The 22693-nt window shown below is 40.6% G+C and overlaps 1 protein-coding gene across 1 annotated transcript; it reads left to right on the top strand.

Annotated features, from left to right (window-relative positions):
* Positions 1 to 1243: 1243 nt before the first annotated feature.
* Positions 1244 to 21285, top strand: LONRF3 (LON peptidase N-terminal domain and ring finger 3; the record flags this gene model as incomplete). The annotated part of the gene is made up of 12 exons (XM_083884592.1): positions 1244 to 1865; positions 3014 to 3132; positions 3670 to 3792; positions 5932 to 6087; positions 7486 to 7729; positions 8392 to 8482; positions 11710 to 11824; positions 12241 to 12362; positions 13011 to 13169; positions 14190 to 14352; positions 15292 to 15441; positions 16171 to 21285. 12 exons carry the CDS (start codon positions 1244 to 1246, stop codon positions 16327 to 16329), a joined length of 2223 nt encoding a protein of 740 aa, XP_083740718.1. The 3' UTR covers positions 16330 to 21285.
* Between the last annotated feature and the right edge of the window lie 1408 nt (positions 21286 to 22693).

Raw genomic sequence — 22693 nt, 5'->3', positions numbered from 1 at the left:
TCCAGACACTTCTGCAAGTAAGAAAATGGAAATTAATTCCTTCATCCCCTCCCTTGAGCTTCGTGAGGATGCTGGTGTATAAGTAATAGGATATAATCAGAATTTTCAAATCCTGCAGTGGATTTTAAGACGGTGTGAAAAAAAATCTGTATTTTTAGAATGTAAGCGTACGTATACATAACGTGGACATTTCTGGTAACTGTAAATATGCATAAAGCCGCAAACAAAAAAGCATTACACAACTTCTTTTAGTAGAACAGCTTATTTTCTGTAGTAGCACAGGTGATTTTCTCTCCAGACTACATTTAGCACAGACAGTTACACAACTAGTGCCACTCTCTCATTTAGCAAGAATCGGCAGGAACGTGCAGATCTAAACGGTCAACAGAACTGCTCCTAAATAAAACAAAGATACATCAGAAGGAATGTGCATTTCATCTAGAATCTGGCACAGACAGGTAGAGCCGTGCAACGTGCCACACTGCCAAACTAAATAAACACAACATTTCGCTTTCTGATGTTTTCCTTGGTTGTTCTAAAACCAGGAGCACCTGACATTAAAATACCTTCACTACTACGCAGATCCCCTTGAAGAGAATGATTAGCCACAAAGCTTCGCTATCCCAGTCCTAGCAGGAAATTGCCTTCTCGCTTTTTAAAACCACTTGGGAGCCGAAAGCGTTTCTTTAGCGCTACCGGAGGCACCAAAACACCAAAACTCCGCTTGTGCACAGACACACACCGGCGGGCCAGACCCAACTCCCCTCACAACAACAACAACCCGCTTCTCCGGGCGGCCTAATCCACCCCGGCACCGGGGGGAGCGCGGGCGGGACGGGGTGTCCGAGGGGCTGAGGTGTCCAAAGGGACGGGGTGTCCGAGGGGCCGGAGGAGCCCCGGGGTGTCCAAAGGGACTGTGTGTCCAAGGGGACGGTGTGTCGGGGTGTCTGAGGGCCCTGAAGAGCCCCGGGGCCGGTACGGGGCGGCCCCTCCCGGCGCGGGCCGGGTCCTCCCGGCGTTACAAAACCTCCTGGTTTTGTAACAACCTGCGGGCGCCGCCCAATCAGCGCCGCCGCCGCCGTCACGTGCCCGCCCGTATATAAGCGGCGGCGGCGGCGCGGGGCGCTCCCGGCGCGGGGCGGCAGCGGCAGCAGCGCCACCGCCATGGGCCGGCCGGGCCCCGCCGCGCCCGCCCCTCACGGCGTCCCGCGCCGCCCGCCGCGCTAGAGCCGCCGCCGCCAGCATGGGCTCGCACCTGCCGCCGCGCCCCGAGCCCCAGCTGGTGCTGCAGCTGGCGGCCGGGGCTCTGCAGGCGCAGAACTTGGAGGCGCCGGGCGGCGGCCTGGGGCCCGAGTGGCAGGTGCTGCTCGGGCGGGCGGACGCGCTGGCCTTCGGCGGGCGGCTGCACGAGGCGCTGCCGCTGTACCAGCTGGCGTCCCGCCACCAGCAGCTGCGCGCCGAGCAGCTGGAGAAGCTGGTGGAGTGCCTGGCGCAGAGCGTCCGGAGCAAAGAGGGGCTGCCCGCCGCCGGCCAGCCCGCCGCGCCCCGCGAGTGGGACGTCTTCAGGTGCCGCAAATGCCAGGGCTTCCTCTTCGAGCCCGTTTCCTTGCCTTGCGGACACACGTTCTGCAAAAAGTGCCTGGAGAGGGACCGGGCGCCCCAGTCCCGCTGCGTCCTGTGCAAGGAGGCGGGCGGCGCGGCGGCCGGGCAGCTCCTGCGGGTCAATGTCATCCTCAGCAACCTGCTGACCAAGTGGTTCCCCTGCCAAGTCAAGGCTTCGCAGCTCCGGCACGAAGGGAACCTCCTCTACAAGGAGAAGAAGCTCCAAGCCGCCCTGCAGAAGTACAACGAAGCGGTCAGCCTGGGTAAGGGCTCCCCTTCCCTCCTCCTCTCTGCCAGGGGCGATAACTTTGCACCGGCCGGGGCTCGCCCGCCCAGCCCTGGGTTTGGCCGGGGATGGATGGATATCCCGGTATCCCGAGTGTGCCGGGGACGCGCTCCCCGCCCGCCGCCGCCTCCCCGGGCCGGGTGTCGGGAGAGCCCCGGAGGGCAGCCCCAGGGAGGGGTCTCGGCTCCTCGGCCCGCGGTGAATCTGGGTCAGGAGAGCAGCGGTTGCGTAAGCCCGAGCCTGCGGTCCGGCGGGGCTCCCCCCGGCCGGCGGGGCCGTTGTGTAACCGGCCGAGCTCCGGGGGGGAGCGCCGCGCCCCGGGAGGAAGGGCTCTGGACACGGGGATCCCGGCTGGCCATCCCTGGGATGAGGAGCCGCTCTCAGCCGGGCGCGGGGGCAGCGCCAAGGATGCGTGTCCCGCACCTCCCGCCCGCCCGGCCCCGCTCTCCATCCCCATCGCCGGGAAGCGCCTGCAGGGCCGGGCAGGGAGAACTTTTGATGCGGTCCTTTCCGTGCAGTTTGAGGAAAAGGAAAAGTGACTCACGCTGTGAGTGCTAAGTAGAAGTTAAAGGCAAGGTGTTGTAGGGAAGCGTTCCCTAGAAAAGTGCCCAGCCTTCCCAGCGCACGTTGTCTTGATGCTCCAGTGTGTGTAACTCTGTGATCATTGCAGCGCTACCTGATTCTTCATGCTGCCCCTTCTTCCCCTGTATTCGGAGCTCTGGCATGAAAACACCCTTATTTATCACTTAAAAACTTCGATGCTACCGCTTCTGAAACTCCCTACAGTATGACAGCATTCTTCCTGCTGTCTTAAATGTCTCCTGTGCGTCTCTACCAACCATCTGATCCTCAGTTGGTGCTGGTAATTTATTGTGTGAGCGTCTCAGCATTTATTTATGCAATGTTCTCTGCAGTTATATAATACAGAGCCGGCGTTTTGTCTGGAGTTGCCCAAAGAGGTTTCCAGATTTAATTTAGTACATGGTTATTTTCAAACTGGATGTTTTGTGGGTTTGTGCAACTTGGAAGCACCAACATGTGCCTAAAAAAAATAAAAATTAAGGAATATAGCTTATGTAACTAGTTTCTTTTAACCTAATCAACAACTTTTTCTGTTTCCTACAGCTCCAAATGACCACTTACTCTATAGCAACCGGTCCCAGATTAACTCTACTTTGAAAGCTTGTGAAGATGCATTGCACGATGCAGAAACGGCATGCAGGCTCCAGCCATACTGGTTGAAAGTGAGTTCTGGCTCTTTTTTAAAACCTTGATCCTGCCCTGGTAGGCAGAAATGGTTAGAATGCTCAGACAGTGGAATCTGAAGGAGACTTTAAGTCCTGTAACTTCTTGGACTCCTGGAATTTACAGACATGTAACCATTATAATCTTGACCTCCCTGAGGTGAGGAAAGACGACGCTAGTCCTGGAGAATAATCCGAGATTATTATCTTTGACTTGGATGAGTATCAATTTTGTGAACTCTAAAAATTGAATGCTAAGGACAAAAATGACTATTTTGGAAGGTTGATATAGGGGAAGTAAATGTTTCCAATATCATTTGGGCTCAGGTGTTGTGGAAATCATACTTGCATGAGTGGAAAAATATCCTGTTTATCCTTGTAGTTTTCAGGACTATTGTGTTTAGAAATACAGACACTGGTGATGTCTAGGTGTAAGATATAGTTATACTGATTTTTTTTCCTGTCTAACTTTTCCTTCTTCATAAAGATCTTTTGTGGTTTCACTGTGGCTGCAGCTGTGGATGTGTTTCCTTGCAGGGTCACCTAAGGAAAGGACAAGCATTAGCTAATCTGGGGAAAACAGAAGAAGCTTTAAGGGAGTTTCTCTTCTGCCTTGCTTTAGATACTGGGAACAAGACAGCCAAGTCTGAGGCACAAAAGGTGAGTTCCCTAAATCATCTGGAACTGCTCAATTGTTTTCAATGGCCTCTCATAAAGGAGGATAAGATATTTTTTTCCCTTCTCTCATTACTGCAGAGTGCTGGATGGAGATACGAATCCAGACTGTTGCTCACATTTGAGTCGTGTATTGCTGATCTGAAGATAGGAAGGTAGCAGGAAAATATACTCAGCCATTCAGTGGAAGCAGTTAGTGATAGCATCAACAATTTTGAAGGAAAAAATGAATTGTTAATAATTGCCACCCACAGACTATTGTGATTCTCAAATTTCTGATCTGATTCCTAGTCTGGCAATCTATTAGCAGTGATGGAGTGCAGAAGAGGGGGAGTTGCTGTTGAATGATGTATCAGGCCAGTGACTGGCAGAACACCACACGCAGCACTCATCAGACTCCACTTGGGAGCAGCAGCTTTCTTCCTACTGCCAGTTATGCTGCCCAAGTGTCAGCGTGTGCAGAAGGTGTGAAAGAGGAAGCAGTCAACAAAGGAAGAGCAGTTTTAAAACAGTTTTTTAGGGTTGCTAATAATTATTGTTAAATAAGCAAAAAAAAAATGGATCTGCAGTGAGGCTTTTTTCAGTTGCAACATACAATGTGTCTGAATTCTTATATGGCTTTTGTGAATACTGCTGGTTTACCCACCCCTCAGTATTTTGATATTGGATCATTTTTTTGTTGTTGTCATAGTTAAAAGGCTCAGTGTTGCAGTGATTACTTATGGCAATAAAAATATTATAGCTTTATTTTCCTTTATGGCAGTGTATTTATGCCATTCTCAATCACTAGTGGGATGGGAACATTAGGGTTTCTATGTGCTGTAGCACATAAGGCTTTCTAAAAGCACAGTAGAATTCTTACAGTAAAACTCTATTCATGAATGTAACAGTGTATATGATTGTAGTGAAATCAGATTTCTGTCTCGTTTTATATATGGTTGAGATTTCAGCCTCCAAGGATTTTTTGTCACTGACGTTTGAGGGTTTTGTTTGCTTTTTTCTCCAGTGGATTCCATGCAGTCTTTCATTGTCATTATGTCATGATTTGTGCTCAAAGTCATGCTGGGAGACTTTCTGTGAACTAGAGCAAAAAGACCAGAAACAAACAGATCCATTTCTAAATTTTGACTCCAAATAGCCATTTCTAAGATACTTAATTTCTGAGCAGTGAGGTTCTGAGAAAAACTAGGCTTCTTGTGACTGAAAGAATTACTCGTGCACTCATCAGACACAGAGTTCATCCATGATGCAATATTTTACTGGGTCATTTCCAAGGCTGTTCTCATAACAATGACATACTACATTTTACTAAATTCTTTGGGTGCAGTTGTGACGTTCTGCTTTTATTAAGTATCTGCCTGTGTTAGTTTGGACACAGTGTGATCCTGTGAAATCCTTTTTGGCTTTAAATAGAAATCTCAGCTGTCATGTGGCTTCCTCAGGCATCAGCAGGATCACCTCAGTAGGATGTTGAAATTAGTTTTTGAAGTGTAAGTCTTCTATTCAGCTCTGTTTCTTTCCTTAAATATTCATCTGATAATCTATGCCATACAAGGGGCTTCAAGCTGCTACTTGAAACAGATTCACTTATTTTCTTATAGCTAATGAAAAAATAGCATTTTTCTACTGCCTACCTTTTTTGTATTCTCACATAAGTCAATTAAAAATAGCTACAGTTTACAATATCAGACACATTTACCCAGCTGATCTTGGATTAAGCCTGTGAGATGAGTGCTCTCTGTACTAGTAAACTCCAGTGAAAGATGATGTACAGGGAAAAAAAAAAAACAAAAACCACCACAAAAACATTTAAGAAAGGTATTAATAATTTCTGGTGAGCCCTGAACTGCAGGACAAAGAGGACAAAGGCAGTGTGTGTGTCACATCACAGAGAATGGTTAATAACTCTGTGGGCTTGTTTAACTCTGAAAACATTTCTTGTTTTCTATTTGGCCAGTATTGCATTAGCTCTTGCACTTTTTGTTCCTACCCTAGTTTAAAGGGCTCTTTAAATGGTTTTAACAAAACCCTGTATGCTTCTTTCAGCTATTCCCTTACTTGCTTTTTCATTTAGAGGTTGCAAGGAAGGAACTAAGCAGTGAAGTGTTCTGTTTTATATCACAGCTTCTACTTAGTTTGTTTTCACTCATCCCGGGAAATGCTCAGGAACACTTACCCGATATCCTGCAGCTGTTGTCACATCACTCTAGATTAAAGGGGAATCTCCTAAATTCAGTGGGATCTGGAGGCACCAGCCATAACCTACAAAGGTTGCTCAAGGTAAAGATCAAGTCTGATGTGTGGTTCTTAATTTATTGTGTGTTTTGTGTTCACATTGGGAAGCCTTCTCTCCTTTTTGCCTCTGGGAGGGAGATAGGAGGGTATATTTTCTCAGTTTTTTACTGAGTTTCAGGGCACGCAAAACTGTGTTAACTTACTGAAGTCTCCTTATTTGACTTCTTTTCTTTACTAGAACTCCTCTGTTTTTTCTGATAAATTTTATGTCAGAATTGAGTCAGTTCTACTCCTGTAATTCCTTATTTTTTTAAAATCTTTCAAGTAGCTGGTAGTGGAAAAGGGCCTCTGTAGATTTGATTTGGATACCCTCAAAAGCTGTGAAATGCTAAAATCTAGAGCTTTAACCTGAGTTATAACTGGTGATGCCAGTAACGGAGTCATTCTATAATCAGTCTGTACAATACTTAGAGGTTATTGTAGAGCTACATAAGATATATTAGCTACTTCATAACTTGGGTTTTGCAGCTGTAGTTTTGTAAATGGCTGCAGAGGTTTACAGTCATAGGTTTGTAAGGATCAATTCTGCTTTGCTGAAACCTGAACTTTGGGATGGGGTTTGCATCTATTGTATATTTAGGAGAAAACTTGGCTAATCCTTACAAACAAAAGTGGCAGGTTTTGAGCTGCCTTGTCGAGATTGATAAGAAACAATCAGTGATATTGCCCCATGGAAAGGCTGTTAGGATATTCTGATAAGAAACCCTTTTGCATGACTCTTTCACAAAGCCATTCAAGGCACAGTTCACTCATCTTCCTGCATGTTACACATCACAATCCTCAGTGTCTGTTTTTGGGTCCATCCTGGGAGATGATATTACAAAGCTGGCAGGAGATGTCCTGTGCAGTGGCTGTTCACAGGATGTCCTGTGGCTATAATGAGATAAACCCTGAACTGTTTATCCTCTGAGAAGGGAATCTGCCTTGCAAGAGGAAGCTCTGGGCATTTTCTCTCTTACAAATTTTGTGTGTTTTTACTGCTTCCTTAAAATGAACTGATGTAGTTTTGATTTTCCTGCTGGTTAATGCTATCACCATGATATAAATAATATGCATTTTCCCATAGCTTCAATGATAACAATATATTAAACATGAGATCTAGCCAGATATCTACCTGAATCCAGTTTCACAACCTTCAAGCTTTAAAGCCACACAAAAGGGCTGGAAATACTCAGTGGTGGGGAGGGAAAATCAAGTTTGTTGGTTGCTTGCTTTTTGGGGTTTGGGTTTTTTAATTAGGATTAGCAATTCTCAGACTCTTCTTTCTTGACCTACAACATCCTTCCTGGTGATCCATAATACTAAAGATTTTTGACAGGTTGAGGTATTTTCCTTATCAAGTTGTCGGAAGTTTGGTCTAATGTCAGTCCTCTCTTCACACAGGTCAATGTGGAACAGAAAAAGGGTTTTTCCATTCAAGAGGAACCAAATGTAACCACTTCAGGTAGTTTGAGGAAATCTATACAAATTACAGAGAGCAAAAAGGACTGCTCAGAGGAGGAGAACAAATTCACCTCCATGCCAGAGTCTACTTTTCTCATCTCTGAGAAATGCAGCCTCCTGAAAAGGAAGTGCTGCTCAGAGGAGATGCGAAATTCTGAGGTGCCCTGCAAACTGATGAAGAAAGGTATGTTTAATTACACACAGGACAGGATCCATGGAAACTTTTCTTTTGTAGGATTCAGACAAAGAGGGACCAAATTACACTTTGCCTTTTGTATTTTCTCTTTTGCCTAATCAAGACGTGCATGTTGTGGAATCTTTCCTCTTATGTGTAGAGGAAAAAAAAGTCTAAAAAGGGGCAAAGAAGTTTCGGTCATGTGCTTTACCCAGCAGAGCTCTGAATCTTTCAAAGAACATCAGTGTTGCACATGGTCTGAGCACTTTCTATAACAATTTTAAAAGTTTAGAAGTACAAACTCTATTTGTTCTTGATATCTGCTCTTGTTTTCATGCTGTGGGATGCAATTACAATGGTATGAGAGAAAAATTTGTCTCACTTTAGACTTTCAGCACTAACAAAACGTGTTTTGACATTAATTGCTAAAGCAAGGCCAGATTGAATCCTTTGTAAGTGGGTATAATGTGACCAAAATTAGGGGCACATGTGCTGATTTGTGCCAAGGCTGAATTTAAAGATTTGCATAGAAATTACTGTAATGATGATTCATGTTCAGTAAGTTGCAAGTATATACAACACATTTAAATATCAGATGCTGGCATAAATACATGAGAGTGCATTGTGCTTGCATAGTTCTGTTCAATTACTGTTTTTTTCTTTATTGATAGATGTAGTTGATACTAAGGAAAATAGTACTGGACAACATATTCCATTTGAAGTTGTGGATCCATCGGATTTGGACTGCTCCCTGTGTATGAGGTGTGTTCTTTTCTCACAGATATCTGTAGCTTTCCAGCTCTATCTTCCTTGCTTTTATGACCTAGAGCTTTTCTAGCTTACTTGGCACTTACTTTTGCCTCTATCATGAAATTAGCTTTTACTGTGATTTTTACTCCAGTGACGTATTTCTAAACCTTTAGTTCTGAGCACCGTTGATGAATGGGGACTCTTTGATCTTCTCTGGGCTGTGATTGCTTTGGAAAGGGCACACAAAGTCACATGAGGGTTAAGCATGTTAGTGAAGGTGTCTGAAAGATTTGCTGTCACCAGTGATACCCACCCAGCCACTGACACAGTGCACAAACCCACAGTTTGTCATCTGGGAATTTGTAGAGCTGTTTGTCACAAAAAGCACAAAATACCTGAAGAGACCACATCCAGTGAATATTCTGAGTTGGCACATGAGGTACTGTGTTGCCTGCAATAGGGGGATCTTGCAAGTAAACAAGAGAATGCTTTAACTCTCTTGCTCAAGAGATGTGTTCCTCACTTTGCTGAGGCAGCCACTCCATTTGCTTGAAGATTTCTTCTTCCAGTTAAACAACAGTTATTCTTGGGAACAGCAATGGCTTAGTAAAACAAGTAGGAGTTGTCAACTGTGTCTATTTTACTACTTGTTTTGTACAAAATACTTTAACTTTGGCAAATACATTATGTTGGAGGTTTTTTAGTGACTTAGAAATATTGGGAAGGTGTTTCACTTGCTGCAGTGGGTGTTGCTTAGGTTGTTTGGTTTTTTAATTGCCCAGATTTATCTATAATTCATGTTGGAGTTATTTTTGTACAATTTTTTTTAATTCTTAAATTGCAGATAGTCTCTTTAGGGATTTACTTCTGAAGGCCTGTGTTTCAAGAAATCTGGATTTTGTTTGTATGCAGAGGAGGAGGCTTCAATTTGTTTCAGACAAACTGAAAGCTTTGATGACCAATTGCTGTATTGTCTGATTTGCTTCTGCTTGGAATAAATCAGATCTGCCCCCCTCCCTCTGCCTGTCTACAGCTAAAATATGTTCCAAAAGTTTTTGCAGCTGTCAAAACACTCCGTAGTGCAAAGAACAAAACTTTCCTCTAACAGAAAGCCACACAATTAGTCTTAGATGGTTTAGTGATTCTGCCTGTTTATCATGGTGTCCACAAAGGATTTTTCAGGTGTTTTCAATAAAATAGTTAATCCTACTTTCTCATCCTCTATGTTAAATCAGAAACAGCCAGACTACAATACATTTGTAAAGGCATTAACCCAGGGATTACTGTTTCCCTTACAGTATAGAGCATGGAATTGTAGTCCCAACTGTGCAGGCCTTGCCTTCAGAAGGATGTTGGCTTTGTAACACCACTGCTCAAGGAAGGCTTGTGCTCAGGAATGCTCTCCTAAGATCTTTCTTGTTATTTATGCAGATCAATTATAATTATTTCCTGCCATGTCCTTCAGAAGTGTTTTGGGGATTTGATTCCTGAGACACTTTGGACTAATTACCTAGTAACCTACTGACCTGTTCACAATTAGCAGCAGGAGCTGTTATTAACCTGTTTGTCTGATGGAGGGGTCAAAATGTTATTGATCTACCTTTGCTCCAGCAGCAAGCAGAAAATACAAAGTAGTCAAAGCAACATACTGGTGAGAAAAGAAGGAGCATTTATCTACAGCAATTTAGTTTCTGCTGTTACAGTAGCTCAAAATAATGTCATGAGGAGTCTTGCTCTGTAGTGTTTCTTTCTGCAAGTCATGGAGCTTGTCCAGGTCCTCTAACAGTTGTTAGGAAAAGCTGCTGCTGGCTTTTGTGAGAGCTAAGGCAGAGTCAGGATTTTTAACAGGAGTATCTTGTCTTTATGCTACATTTCAGATGAAGTCAGTGCCTACCAAATAATTACATATGCAATGCAGTGCTTACTGGAACACGGGGTAGAATTCAGTGTTTCACATAGTTTAAGTGAGGTTTCTGTTCATGAAACAGTTAACAAGTGTTTTCAATTACACCATCAAGTTGCAATCAGATAGGTGTGGCATTTTAGGTACTATTTCATATGTTCCATTGCTTAAATGTCAATGTTTTTAGTAACTAATGACATTTAATAAGCTCTCTATGGCAGTCTTGTTAAAAGCCAATTGGATTCTTAAATACACTCAAAGATGTCAAAGATGCTAATAAACGTGGATTTACATGTTGTAATTTCCACGTTTAATAGAACATGGTGTACTGTTTTGATAAACTAGTACTTTAAACAAAAAATATTATTTCACCTAAATTATAATGAGACTAGTATTTAAGACCTTAAAATGCTCAGACAGTATGTTGTAAAATACAGTATATTCCAGACAATTTAGTTTCTAGATTTGAATTGTTTCTATTTTTATAAAAACTTATGTATTATTTACATCTCCTTAAGGTCTTTATTGACAAGGAGACATGACTTTGCAATATCACATGATCATAATAAGGAAAAAAAATCTTTTCATGAGAATACGTGTCATAGAGGTCCTTGAAATGGGTAAAGAATAGCTATCATGATACTTTGAAGACTTGGCCTTATATATTTAAATATTCTTTCAGATGAAACATGAACCTCCTGTCACTCATTTTCCAGAAAAGCAGTCACTTGAAGGTTAAAAACTTTATTCAAAAACAAACAAACAAAAAAGAGATGAATACCCATTAGAGCTGGCATTAATAGAATAATAAAATTGTTTAGGTTGAAAAAGACTTCCAGGATCTTTGAGTCCCACCATTTATTCCAGAGCTGCCAAGTCCCATTTTATTGCAATTGCTGATATGGGCTATTACTGCAAATAGGTATTTTGTGCTTAGCTCTACACATATAAGTAATCACAAAATTTCAGTAATAGTTGAGCAAGAATTACTCAATTTCATTAGTGAAGTCAGATGGTCCAGCTTCTGCTTCTGTTTATTGCTCACACAGAAGAGAATTAAATGTTGGCTTGTTAGAAGTTTGTGACAGTATTGTTCCTCACATTCACTGAATTCAGAGTTCATGGGCTGCCTTTCATGTTGGGTGGCAATAAAAAGTCTGTAAACTGAATAAATACAAAAGCTGTTTTAAGATATTAAAAGCAAGAAGTAACTTTATCCCTGCAATAGTCAGTAGTTAAGTTAGTGAATGAATTCAGCTTTTTTTGGTAGCAACGTTTTTCTTTTACTTTAGTACACGATATTGTTGTCTTTTTGCTCTTGGATTTTCCAATCCAGGCTCTTCTATGAACCTGTCACTACACCTTGTGGACACACCTTCTGCCTCAAATGTCTGGAGAGATGCCTGGATCACAACCCAAAATGTCCCCTGTGCAAGGAAGGGCTCTCAGAGGTAATCCTTGGATTTCTTCAGCAGAAGTTCAAGTGCAAATGATAGGAACAACTTCACCTTCAGACAGCTTTGATGTTTCCCAACACAAAAACAAATATTACATAACTCAGGAAGAATGTGACTTTTAAAATGCTCTTGTGAGTTGCCAAGCATGGCTAGTCTCTGTTCAAACCTTGGAACCAGGCCTGTACTTAAAAAATCTGTAGGTGATTTTTACTTTCCAGATTTCCGAAGTAAATGTCTGTAACACGGGGAATAGTTAAAAAAACAACTCTTCAGTGGCAAGTTTAACAGATGATAGAATCACAGACATCAGAAAGTGGGGGTAATGGATGGTGCCCTTTGCACAGGCACCATACTCTGTGTGTGAGGTGCTGGGTGCTCTCTCTAACTGCTTGTGTGTGTTCTTACTGCAGTGCTTGGCTATGAGGAAATACTGTAAAACAGTCCTAATGGAGGAGCTAATAGCCAGATATCTTCCAGAAGAACTCACTGAAAGGAGAAAGATTTATGAAGAGGAAATAGCAGAGCTTTCCAAGTATGTAATCCATTTATGTAAAATCCCATCTCTAATTCTGCTGCTGTTAGCTGTGAATGGCTCTGCCTTCTGTGGAACATGAGCTGAGAAGATGCTGATGGAGCTTCTTTCTCTGTATCATGTGATTTCAGAGAACAGGGTCCAGGTGAAACTGTGCTTGAGTGAGCATAAAAACTAGACACTGTGCTAAAGAATAGAGAGAAGTAGAAGAAATCCAGAAGGTTGCTTTTTAAACCAAGTACAAAGCAATGTGTCTGCTTTCAGTGAACCTCTGTTAAAGGCGTAGACTGAGACAATAGGTAGAAGTAGTCTGATAGGATGGGGTTTGGCATCTACTGGATAGGGAAGAAATGGGATTAAGGGAAATAAAAAAAAATAAAAGCAATACTAGAGATCTAATAATGCTTCCACTAGCAAATCCAGAAAGCTCAATGAAAAATTTGTCTGCTATTAAGTGGTGTATCATTTTCTAGAGTATTTAATCAGTTAAACGGAAAATAATTTTAGCTTTTACTTATTCCATTAAAAATTTTATTCTAAGGAAGTTATAATTTCTGGTTTAAGATGTCATAATTTTAAAGAACATGAGACTTATGTGTCAGTAGTTTGGTAAAAGGTCATATCCTATTTTTCCTTTCTTTCTTACAGCCTAAATAAGAATGTTCCCATATTTGTGTGCACAATGGCTTATCCTACAGTCCCATGTCCTTTGCACATCTTTGAGCCGTGCTATCGGCTGATGATCCGGAGGTGCATGGAGACTGGCACCAAACAGTTTGGGATGTGCATCAGCGACCCTGTCAAAGGGTGAGTGAAGAGCTTGGACCATTTGAGGAACCCACTTAGTCTTGAGCCAGTGGAGAGGTGCAGAAAGGTCCATGGCTGTAATATCTGCCATAGTTTTCCAGCAGAGAAAGTTTCTTCCTAATCATGCAGGTTAAAGACATTGAGGAGACAGAAGTTTTTCTCTTGAGCTCTTGGATTCTGACTAATATGATTAATATGATAATGTCTGTTCTCTCAAAGCACTCATAACTGAATGTATGTAACATGTGATTGAGCTGCAGACCTCCTGTAATACATGAAAAGAAAGTGTATTTTTCTCTAGCTTTCAAATCTGCTGAATGTTTTGGCACGAGAAATCAAAATAGCAGTAAGGTGTGCTCTTGGTCTAAATTTCCTTAAGTTATGGGATATGTTTAAATCCTCACTGTTCTGAATATAGTGGAGGCTGCAGAAGTAGAACAGGACCTTCATAAGTACTGGCTGAGCATTTACATTGAGCCATTTACAGTCAGTCTTAGGTAATTTGACTTCAATGTTTGACTCTCTATTTGGCTTTTCTCCCTTCTTTTTATGCTGTACACCTATTGGGTACATATACTCTGTGAAAAGTACAATTTGCAGAAAGTGCCCACCTGCAAAGTAAAATCTGCTGAAATTGTGCAAAACCTTTTTTCTTCGTAGATTTCTTCCATAATGCTAATATTCTGAATTGCACTTCCCCTTCTGTACAAACTGACTGACCATATTAGGATTATGGAGAAAGTTTGCTTCTGTCTGTATATCTTCCAGTTTCATAAGATGTTCCCTGTATTCCAAAACATCCAGTTAGCATTAATCAGATTAGACAGTCTGAATCTTCCTGATAGTTTTGCAGACAATTGTGGAATAATTTGAACTACAGCAGGTCAGTGCTATGAACAATAGAAATGAGCTGACATTGGTAAATACCTTTGTGGTAGGGACTGGCTGTATGGCAGCTCTGTGGAACTCAGGGTGGAGAGAATAAGACTTGTTTACTTGCTTTTGTTCTGATTTCAATAGGTTTGCAGATTATGGCTGCATTCTGGAGATAAGAAATGTTGAATTCTTTGCTGATGGTCGCTCTGTTGTCGACAGCATTGGCAAGAGGAGATTTAAGGTGATCCAGCACAGCCAGCGTGATGGATATAACACAGCAGATATTGAGTATATTGAGGATCAAAAGGTAAATTTAGAAATATTTCATTTAAGCCATATTACCTGAGAAATTCTAAGCATGTATGTTTTTAAGTGAGTTCTTTTTTCTGTGCAAGTTTCTAATAAAACCAATTTGTGGTATTTAATAACTGCTCATGGTAACAGTGGGACATATAATGGTTAGCACAAGCACACATACACACTGCCAGTGTACTGAAGAGTGTTTTCTGGAGGTATTTCTCAGAGGACAAGTCTAATTGAACCCAGGATGAGATCTTGCTGCTCTTCTACACAGAATAACTGCAGTTCATAAAGAGGGTGGAGGGAGAACCTGATGCCATTTGTATGGAAGCCAGTTAGAAAATCCCCATTCATGTAAGAAGCAGCAGGATTGGTTGTACCAAAACCTTCAAAATTGCTTGCATTAATTCTTAAGAGCTTTTGGTATGTAATGGGAAGATAAAATCTCTACTCTGAGGCACTACTGATTAAAAAAAAAAAAAAACAAACCTTTGCATAATCTTTTTCCCATTTTTGTGTGATGTTTGTGTAAAGGTTTTTTCATACAACAATCCAGAAAGGGCAGAAATACATATTTTTGAGTTAGAATACAGTGAAAGTGAAGAATTTGGGTAGGGGAGGGACATCAGAAGGAGAAAAACACCAAATGAGCTCTCTATTTATTCCAAAACTCTTTTGGCATGCGGTTTTGTTTTGGGTTTTTTGGGGGTTTCAGTGGGGTTTTTTGGTTTGGTTTTTTTTGTTGTTGTTTGTTTGTTTGTTTCTTTTTTGTTTCTTTGTTGTTGTTGTTGTTTTTTGTTGTTGTTTTGTTGTTGTTGTTGTTGTGTTGTTGTTGTTTTGTTGTTTTGTTTTGTTTTTTCCCCTACCCAGCCCTGAAAATCCTATGCCTTCCCCAACATGCAGGCTGAACTAACAGTAACCTTGCCCCTCTCATTGCTCATTCCAGGTGCAAGGACAAGAGTATGCTGCATTACTTGTTCTCCATGACTCCGTCTATGATCAGGCTTATATGTGGTTTAACTCCCTCAAGCAAGCACTCAAAAGTCGAATTCTCAGTCATTTTGGTCCAATGCCAGCTAAGGATCCTGACCCACAGGTATCCAGAATCAGTGGCTTATGTAACTTTTAGAGACAGAAATAGCAGAGATATCCGATAAGCTGGCAGGCATTGTGTTTTAAGATGAAAATATGAATACTCTGCATTTACCCCATGTAAGCTGAGACTCTGAATTCTGTTGCCACACACCAGTGGTAGCACAGTTGCAAAGAAAAGGCTCATATTTAATGTTGATAACCTGAGACTGTTTATCTCACTGCATTAATCCCAGGAGACTGAACTGCCTTTTTGCCTGCTCTGCTTCCCCCATTAAATGACTGAGAATGAATAGGCAACTGGAAACTTGTTATTTTTTTTAAAGGACTGCAAATGGTGGAGTCCTAAAATAGCAGAATATAACAACAAGAGCTAAATATGAGGTAGTGTCATAAAGTATGGGGAAAGAAAACAATAATACTAAAGAACTGGGTCAGTAATAACATGGGGAAAAAATTGATTTTTAAAAAATTCAGAAGGCCCAGCCAATAAATTGTTGCTAGTAATAGAAATTCCTTTAACATCCTATTTTTAGGAAAGACACTACTTGATTGTAATCTGTTTCAGGCCAACCAGTAATCAGCCATTAGGCTGGCAGTGAAATTATCAACTTGCTACATTGCTATCAAAAACTGTGTTTTCAGAGTTAAATCCTCAAAACCAGAACCTTACCAGCTGCATAAATCCTGACTTCTAATTTGTTGTTTTGGGGTTTTTTTTCTCTGACTGCAGGCTAACCCAAATGGGCCAGCCTGGTGCTGGTGGGTTCTAGCTGTCCTTCCACTTGAGAACAGAGCTCAGCTCCCTTTCCTGGCCATGAAATCCCTCAAAGACCGCTTGAATGGCATCAGACGTGTCCTTACGTTCATGTCCCGCACCAGATCGCGGTGATGGTGAGGAGCAGAGCTGGGGAGTCTCCCACAGTCCTTGACTGCAGACTGTCTCTTGTAACTTCATCTAACTGCAATAATGTCTTACAGATTTGAGTATCAGGGTGTTTCAAGCCTGAATTTCAAAGAGAATGAATTACAAACAGTAGGGGATGTTTATGGATACTTCAATAGTTTCCATTTGGAACTGAAACAAGTATTCAATCACTGCACTGCTAAATTCATAACAAATGTGATAGAACAAAAAGTGATCTTGTTTGCCATAAACCTTTAAAAAATCTTAAGGGTTTTTTTTTAATTTATTTTATTTTTATTTTTTAGTGGATAAAGGATAAACTGTGCAGTTTAATGTGAAGCAGAAATAATAAGGTTAATGCATTATTTCAGTGAACTGCAAAGTCTTTTATTCAAATGGTTCAGGTTTTATATAGCATTGTGTAAAATAATGTTCACAACTTCTGTTTGATAATTTATTTTTGCACTATGATTTTTTTTTTTTGTTTCAAAATGTATATTATTTATGTGTTCATTCACTAAAGGAGAGTGAGCTGCTCTATTTATAGTGTTTTTACCCTGTATTTATGACTGGGGGCAAAAATGATGATTCTAGCAGTGCACAAGCAACTGCTTTGATAATTTTTCAGTTATTTGTGTTCAAATACTTTGAATGTTTTTCTACTCATCCCCAGTTCTACTGTAGCTTAAGAACACCCCCAAAACATCCTGCCTTGAAGTCTTTGAATACACAGATTGTCTGAGTTAATTCAAGCACAGCTGTTGGAGATTCATCCTATGCTTGTGGTGAGGTTCCTGATACAAACAAACAGTCAAGCACCTGTTTGTGTTTAAGTGGTGGGTAAATTCAAGTACTGATGGTTGATGTCAGCGGGAATTGACCAGAGTGGTGACAGAAGGCTCTATCCCCCAATATTTCACAGAACAGAATAACTTGAAGTTGCATTTATATCTGAACTCTTTCTTGCAAAAATGGACAATGGCTACAAACAGCTGTGAAGAAAGAGCTGCAATATATGGAAAGTGGCTTATCTTAGAGAAAATTGGAAGTATTGGTGTCATTTTGTTGTGGGTTAATACATAGAATTACTTTCCTCCCCCCCATCAACTCTTGTTGCTGTTAAGATGAGTTTTATTTCTTTTAATTGTTTGGTGGGATTTGGCTTTGGAGTGTGTGTATGGGAGGGGGAGGGGGGATTTATTTTGAACTGTAGGACTCAGAGGGTAGTTTGTGTCACATAAGAAGGAATATGTTGTAATAAATGCTATTTATTTCACCCCAATCTTCAGGTTTCTGTTAGCTTCAAGTCTCTACCCAGCCATTGCTTTTCTCTTAAGAGACTGGGTAGTGTTGCTAATAATAGTTATCTCCCAAGGAAAGCAAGTGAATTTTAGTGTGATTACTTCTAGCTATAAAGCAGGTAAAAATAGGGCAGAAATGAGAACAGGAAGTATCTTGGTTTTGTTGTTTTGGGGTTTTTTTAACCAACAGTTCATATACTTCTTTTCCTGCTTTTATTGCTTACAGTGTACCACTTTCTGGGACTGCTCTTACCTCCATCTGATTTTGACTTTCACTGATTTCAATGTGAGCGAACCTGGGCCTTTTATTCTAAGCTACTGTTTTCCTTTTCAGTGGCAAAAACTAGGATGAAGTGAGAATGTTATGGAATGCTATAAATTTCTTGGGGTTTTTTTATGCAGGATAGCACTCTGCCATTTCATGCCTTTATGAAAAAAAAAAAGCAGTAGAGTTTAATGTCATTTTTTCTGCATGCTTTTCCAATCATTCATGTTTTTCCATTATCTCATCAGAAATATTTATTAGTTAAAAATAGTTTCCATAAAGCTACCTTTGTTCCCCTTCTGTTAAATTTGTAGGACTTTTTTTATAAGGGTACCAAAGAAACAAATGGAAGACAAACATGTTTCACCCTCGTGGTGCACATAGAATCTGTATCCTGTTTGCATTGAGTTACTTTGGAAATGCTGTAACTTCCTTCCACACTGCTGCATTACTGCACTTCCTCCATGAGTGGTACTTGGCATGCTGTAAACAATGTATAAAAACACCTACATGTTCTGAACAGTACCAAGTGATGTTGCCTGCTAGGGCATTTTATCTTCATAAGTCAACAACAAAGTGATTTCTAGTTGTTTGGAAGTGAAGCTGCAATAAATGCAATGCTTCCACAAGCCATTATGTGCTATTGCAGAGCATATTGCTCCCACAGGAAAAAAGCTTCCACTTTTGTTACTCTTATCTGTGGGAAAAGGAGCTTAAATACTAATTTAAACTGTTTTCTCACTGATGTAATTATTTTTTTTTTATCCTGCATGCTGTAACTTCTACATACTCACTCTGCCTGTTTTGTTGTTTTAGAAACTGTCATGGAAAGAATCCTTTATTTTAGAGATGAATATTGGTTTTTTTCTGTTAGCCTTGAGTAAAGCTGCCAGAATTTCCAAGCAGAGACTTGTGTACATGCCCTGCATGGTGAACACCCAGTGCATTTGTTGCAGCTTGGAAGCACTGGACCTACTGCATGTAATGCAAACAGGTGATCTGCATATGCGCAACAAATCAAAATTCCTTCTGTACAGGTACAGTAGCATTCTCTATGGGGATATTATATGGCCACGCATCCTAGATTAGTGGCCAAAGTCTGCAGATTCCATCAGAAGTGAAAACCAATGCTGAGAAAGATATATGCTAAAGAACACAAACCTGTCCAGGAAAAACTGGACAAGGAGTACTCTTAGCCTTCATTATGCTGAGATGCTGAAATTTCAGTAATGATGTTTAAAACCAAAAAAAATCTAGGTATGCCACACTATCACTGATTTTTTTCCGTTGCATAAATAAGAACAAGGATGTAAATGCAACATTTATCACAGGCATGAATAAACAGCTGAACAGATTTAAAAATACCTTCAGTTTAATTATAGAAATAGCATTGATCAGATAAAATACTAATTGGGGGATATTTTTTTTAAGCTGCTCACATTTTTCTAGACACCAAACCCAGTTTTATAACCAGTCTTGCTCATCTGCTAAAAACAAAAAACCCAACAAACCAAATCATGACTCAAACTTGCATTTCCTGTGTGGTCAGATGTATTGATTAATCGTTGTGGGGGCATAAGTAATGCACAGGCTGCTTAGACAGTAGTTCAGTAGTTTTATTAATGAAATGATAAAATGGTGTGATAGGCCTTTATGCTAAGTCTTAAGTGACATTCTGGTGTTAGTTGTAGAAGTTCCTCTTGCTTTTTTTCTGTAGTTACTTTAAGTGCTGCTATCTTCCATTACAATGTAGCAATAAGAGTTACCAGCTGTCAGACTGAATGGATGAAGTGTTGCTCGGCCGTCCTTCTGTCCTGTATGACTGCTTACTGACAGAACACCTCAACCATGGATTTATTAATCCAAAGATTGTTTTAATCTTAGGAAAAAAAAAAAAAAAGTGGATTTGGATGTAGCAGGTATGTCTTAATCTGTGCTGTAGAGAAAGAGCTTCATAGAGTTGAGTTCTGTTTTAGATGGTCTTTTCACAGAATCATAGAATCCCAGGTTGGAAGGGACCTCAAAGATCAGCTGGTCCAACTTTTCTTGGCACAAGCATGGTCTAGACAAGATGGTCCAGCAGGCTACCCAGCCAAATCTCACAAGTGTCCAGTGTTGGGAAATCCAACACTTCCCTGGGAAAATTATTCCAATGGCTGATTGTTCTCATTGTGAAAAATTTTCTTTTTAATGATTTCTACTTGGTGCTGAAGTTTTACTGGTGTTCAAATCAATGACAGGAGTTGTATTTAAATGCAATGTTTAGGAATGGAGAACATGTTCACAAACACTTATCTAAAAAAGAAAGCTAAAATTAACTGTAGGGTCTTTGTGCTTAAAAACCCCATGGACCTCTATGCACTTAGGGTAGTGCTCCCAATTTCCCCCAGGTCCTACATCAGAGGAACACAGTCTTTCTTTTCAACCCCTGCTTAGTTCTCATTTAATTCACAACTGAAACTGTAACTAGTGCAGCATGTAGTTAAAGAGCTGGGGTTTATTTCCAAAGCCCAGTAAATCACTGGAAGTCTTATAGCTATAGCAAAATAGTAGCTTGAGCAAAGTCACTCTCTTGAAACACTTTGCTAAATAAATGTTGTCTGAAAGAAGAAAGAAACTAATCTGCTTAAAGGGGATTAAAATGGTGGATAATAAAAACCTGAACTATTACATTGACTTGCTCATCCAGGTATCATGTGAAGTGCTTACTAATGTTGGATTTTCATAAGGTCTAAAGTAACCCTCACATAGAAGTGCCTGTATTCTGTTATTGCCATTCTTGAGCTTTTTAATAGTCATAGCCATATATTTTATAAATATAAAACATATGCACCTTTTAATCTTTACATTCAATTTGCAGAACAAAGGTTTACAGAGCAGAAGTGTAGCAAAAACAATGTAATAGCTTCTATAATTCCCTGATAAGGAATGGGAGAAGTACAAAAATGAGGAGCAAAAGACTATCTGTGTAAGATGTCTTAATTTGGAACCATATACTTGTCCAATTTAATTCCATCAAGCTATGTGGTTACAAGAGTGCCAGAAATATATCTATCAAGCCATTTTAAATAAAAAGTTTTGTGGACTTGTATATTCCATTTGTTTGTAAAACATCCTTTTGTGCACTGTAATGAACTTGAAATTAAACTTAAGTTATACTCTCATATCACTGGACAGAGTACTGTTCAGCTACCTCTACGTAAGTTTGAAGTAAATTGTTTTTTTCCAGATTTGTTTGCATTGTCATATAAAATATATTTTAAAAACTCATAGTCCAAAGAACCTGTATGTGTTTGTAGATGTACTTATAACTATGTTGTACCAACAAAGTCTGTGTGGAGAGTTGTTTCCTAATTAAAATTTTTGTCTTCTTTACTCTTTGGCTTGCATAACAACTACAGAGGTGAACAAATATTATGTGGGATCTGCTCTTTGTAGATGTTTTAGATAAGGGAACAAAGAACAACTCCTATATCCTGCAGTCACACAACAACACTTGAAGTGAAGAAGCCAAACCATAGAAATGGCTTGTTCAAGCCTCAGGTGTTGTAAAAGAGGACAGCAAGTGCTGCTGGTTTTTGTGGGGGTTTGGGGCTTGGTTTTTTTCCCCTCCTCTCTTCCTTCATTGCTGTAGTAAAGTAAAAGGAATGGGAGCTGAAGAAGGCCTGGGTTACTGCTCTATCCTGCACTTCTCTGGGCTTTGCTTCCTCTGATGCATTACTGCTTGCTTTACAGTTTGCTGGAATTTAAACCTATGACCAAGATTCCTTTTCATTTGCAGTCTTGGGCAGGAATGCATCCAGCCACATTTAAACTGTGCCTGTGTGGTGATGAAGGGACTGCTTTCAGTGATGACTAAAAGTTCCATAGGGCTATCAAAGTGAACTTCACAGAGAAAGCCAGAGAATACCTTTACTCATAAACCTAATATCAAGAGTTTGTTCTACAAAAAATATAAAGATTCACAAGTTTTTTGCAAGTTACATATGCATGGGCTGCTTCTTTTGCCTTGTCATTTAAGCAAGCTGTAGCACACTTGTGACTTGCTGCCTAAGCCCCAGCAACTGGTGGGGTCAGAGGTTGCCTTGCTGGACTCTTAGGTAATCTTGTTCAGGATCTGCAGTCACTTTAGAATTCAGGGCAAGGCCTATGGTGAGCCTACAACTCATTATGTCAAGGCCTCTGTTATCTGTAACAAAATATATAGAGGAAGTTTTGGTTGAAGTCCATTTTCATCAGGAAATAGTGAATAGTCAAAACTGGAGCTTTTCTTGGAAATGTGTTGATTTAGACTTGTTTTTAAGCCATAACTTTAGTTTTGAAAGCTTTAAGAGTGGTTATAAAAAAAGAGGGGTTTAGATGCAATATGAAACAGGATTTAACCCAAATATAGGATAGCAAAATATTTCCCAACTACTTTCTCACTATGTCCCCGTTTTATAACAGTGTACCTACACAGATTGATTCAAATGGTATTTGAAATATGCTAAAGTCATCTACACTTACATAACGCTTCATATTAAAATGATCATTAGCAATTTTGGACGATTTCTATCCTGTAAAGCAGTTAAAGGAAAGCCACTGCTTCCAGTCAGTCTTTGCTCCCCAATTTCCTGACACAAGACCCTGTGCCCACTTTGCTGTGCATGGGATCAGGACCCTGTGCCATACTGGGCAAAGGGAGGGGCATGCCATGGGACAGGTCCTGCCACAGATTCCAAATGCCAGTAACATCCTTTTTTTCTGCGAATGGGATACCACAAAATCCTGGAACAATCTCTTA

The sequence above is a fragment of the Zosterops lateralis genome, assembly GCF_965231275.1.
Source record: "Zosterops lateralis genome assembly, chromosome: Z".
Classification (NCBI taxonomy): Eukaryota; Metazoa; Chordata; class Aves; order Passeriformes; family Zosteropidae; genus Zosterops; species Zosterops lateralis.
Note: the sequence above shows the minus strand (reverse complement) of the source record. Positions and strands in the feature narration are given on the sequence as shown.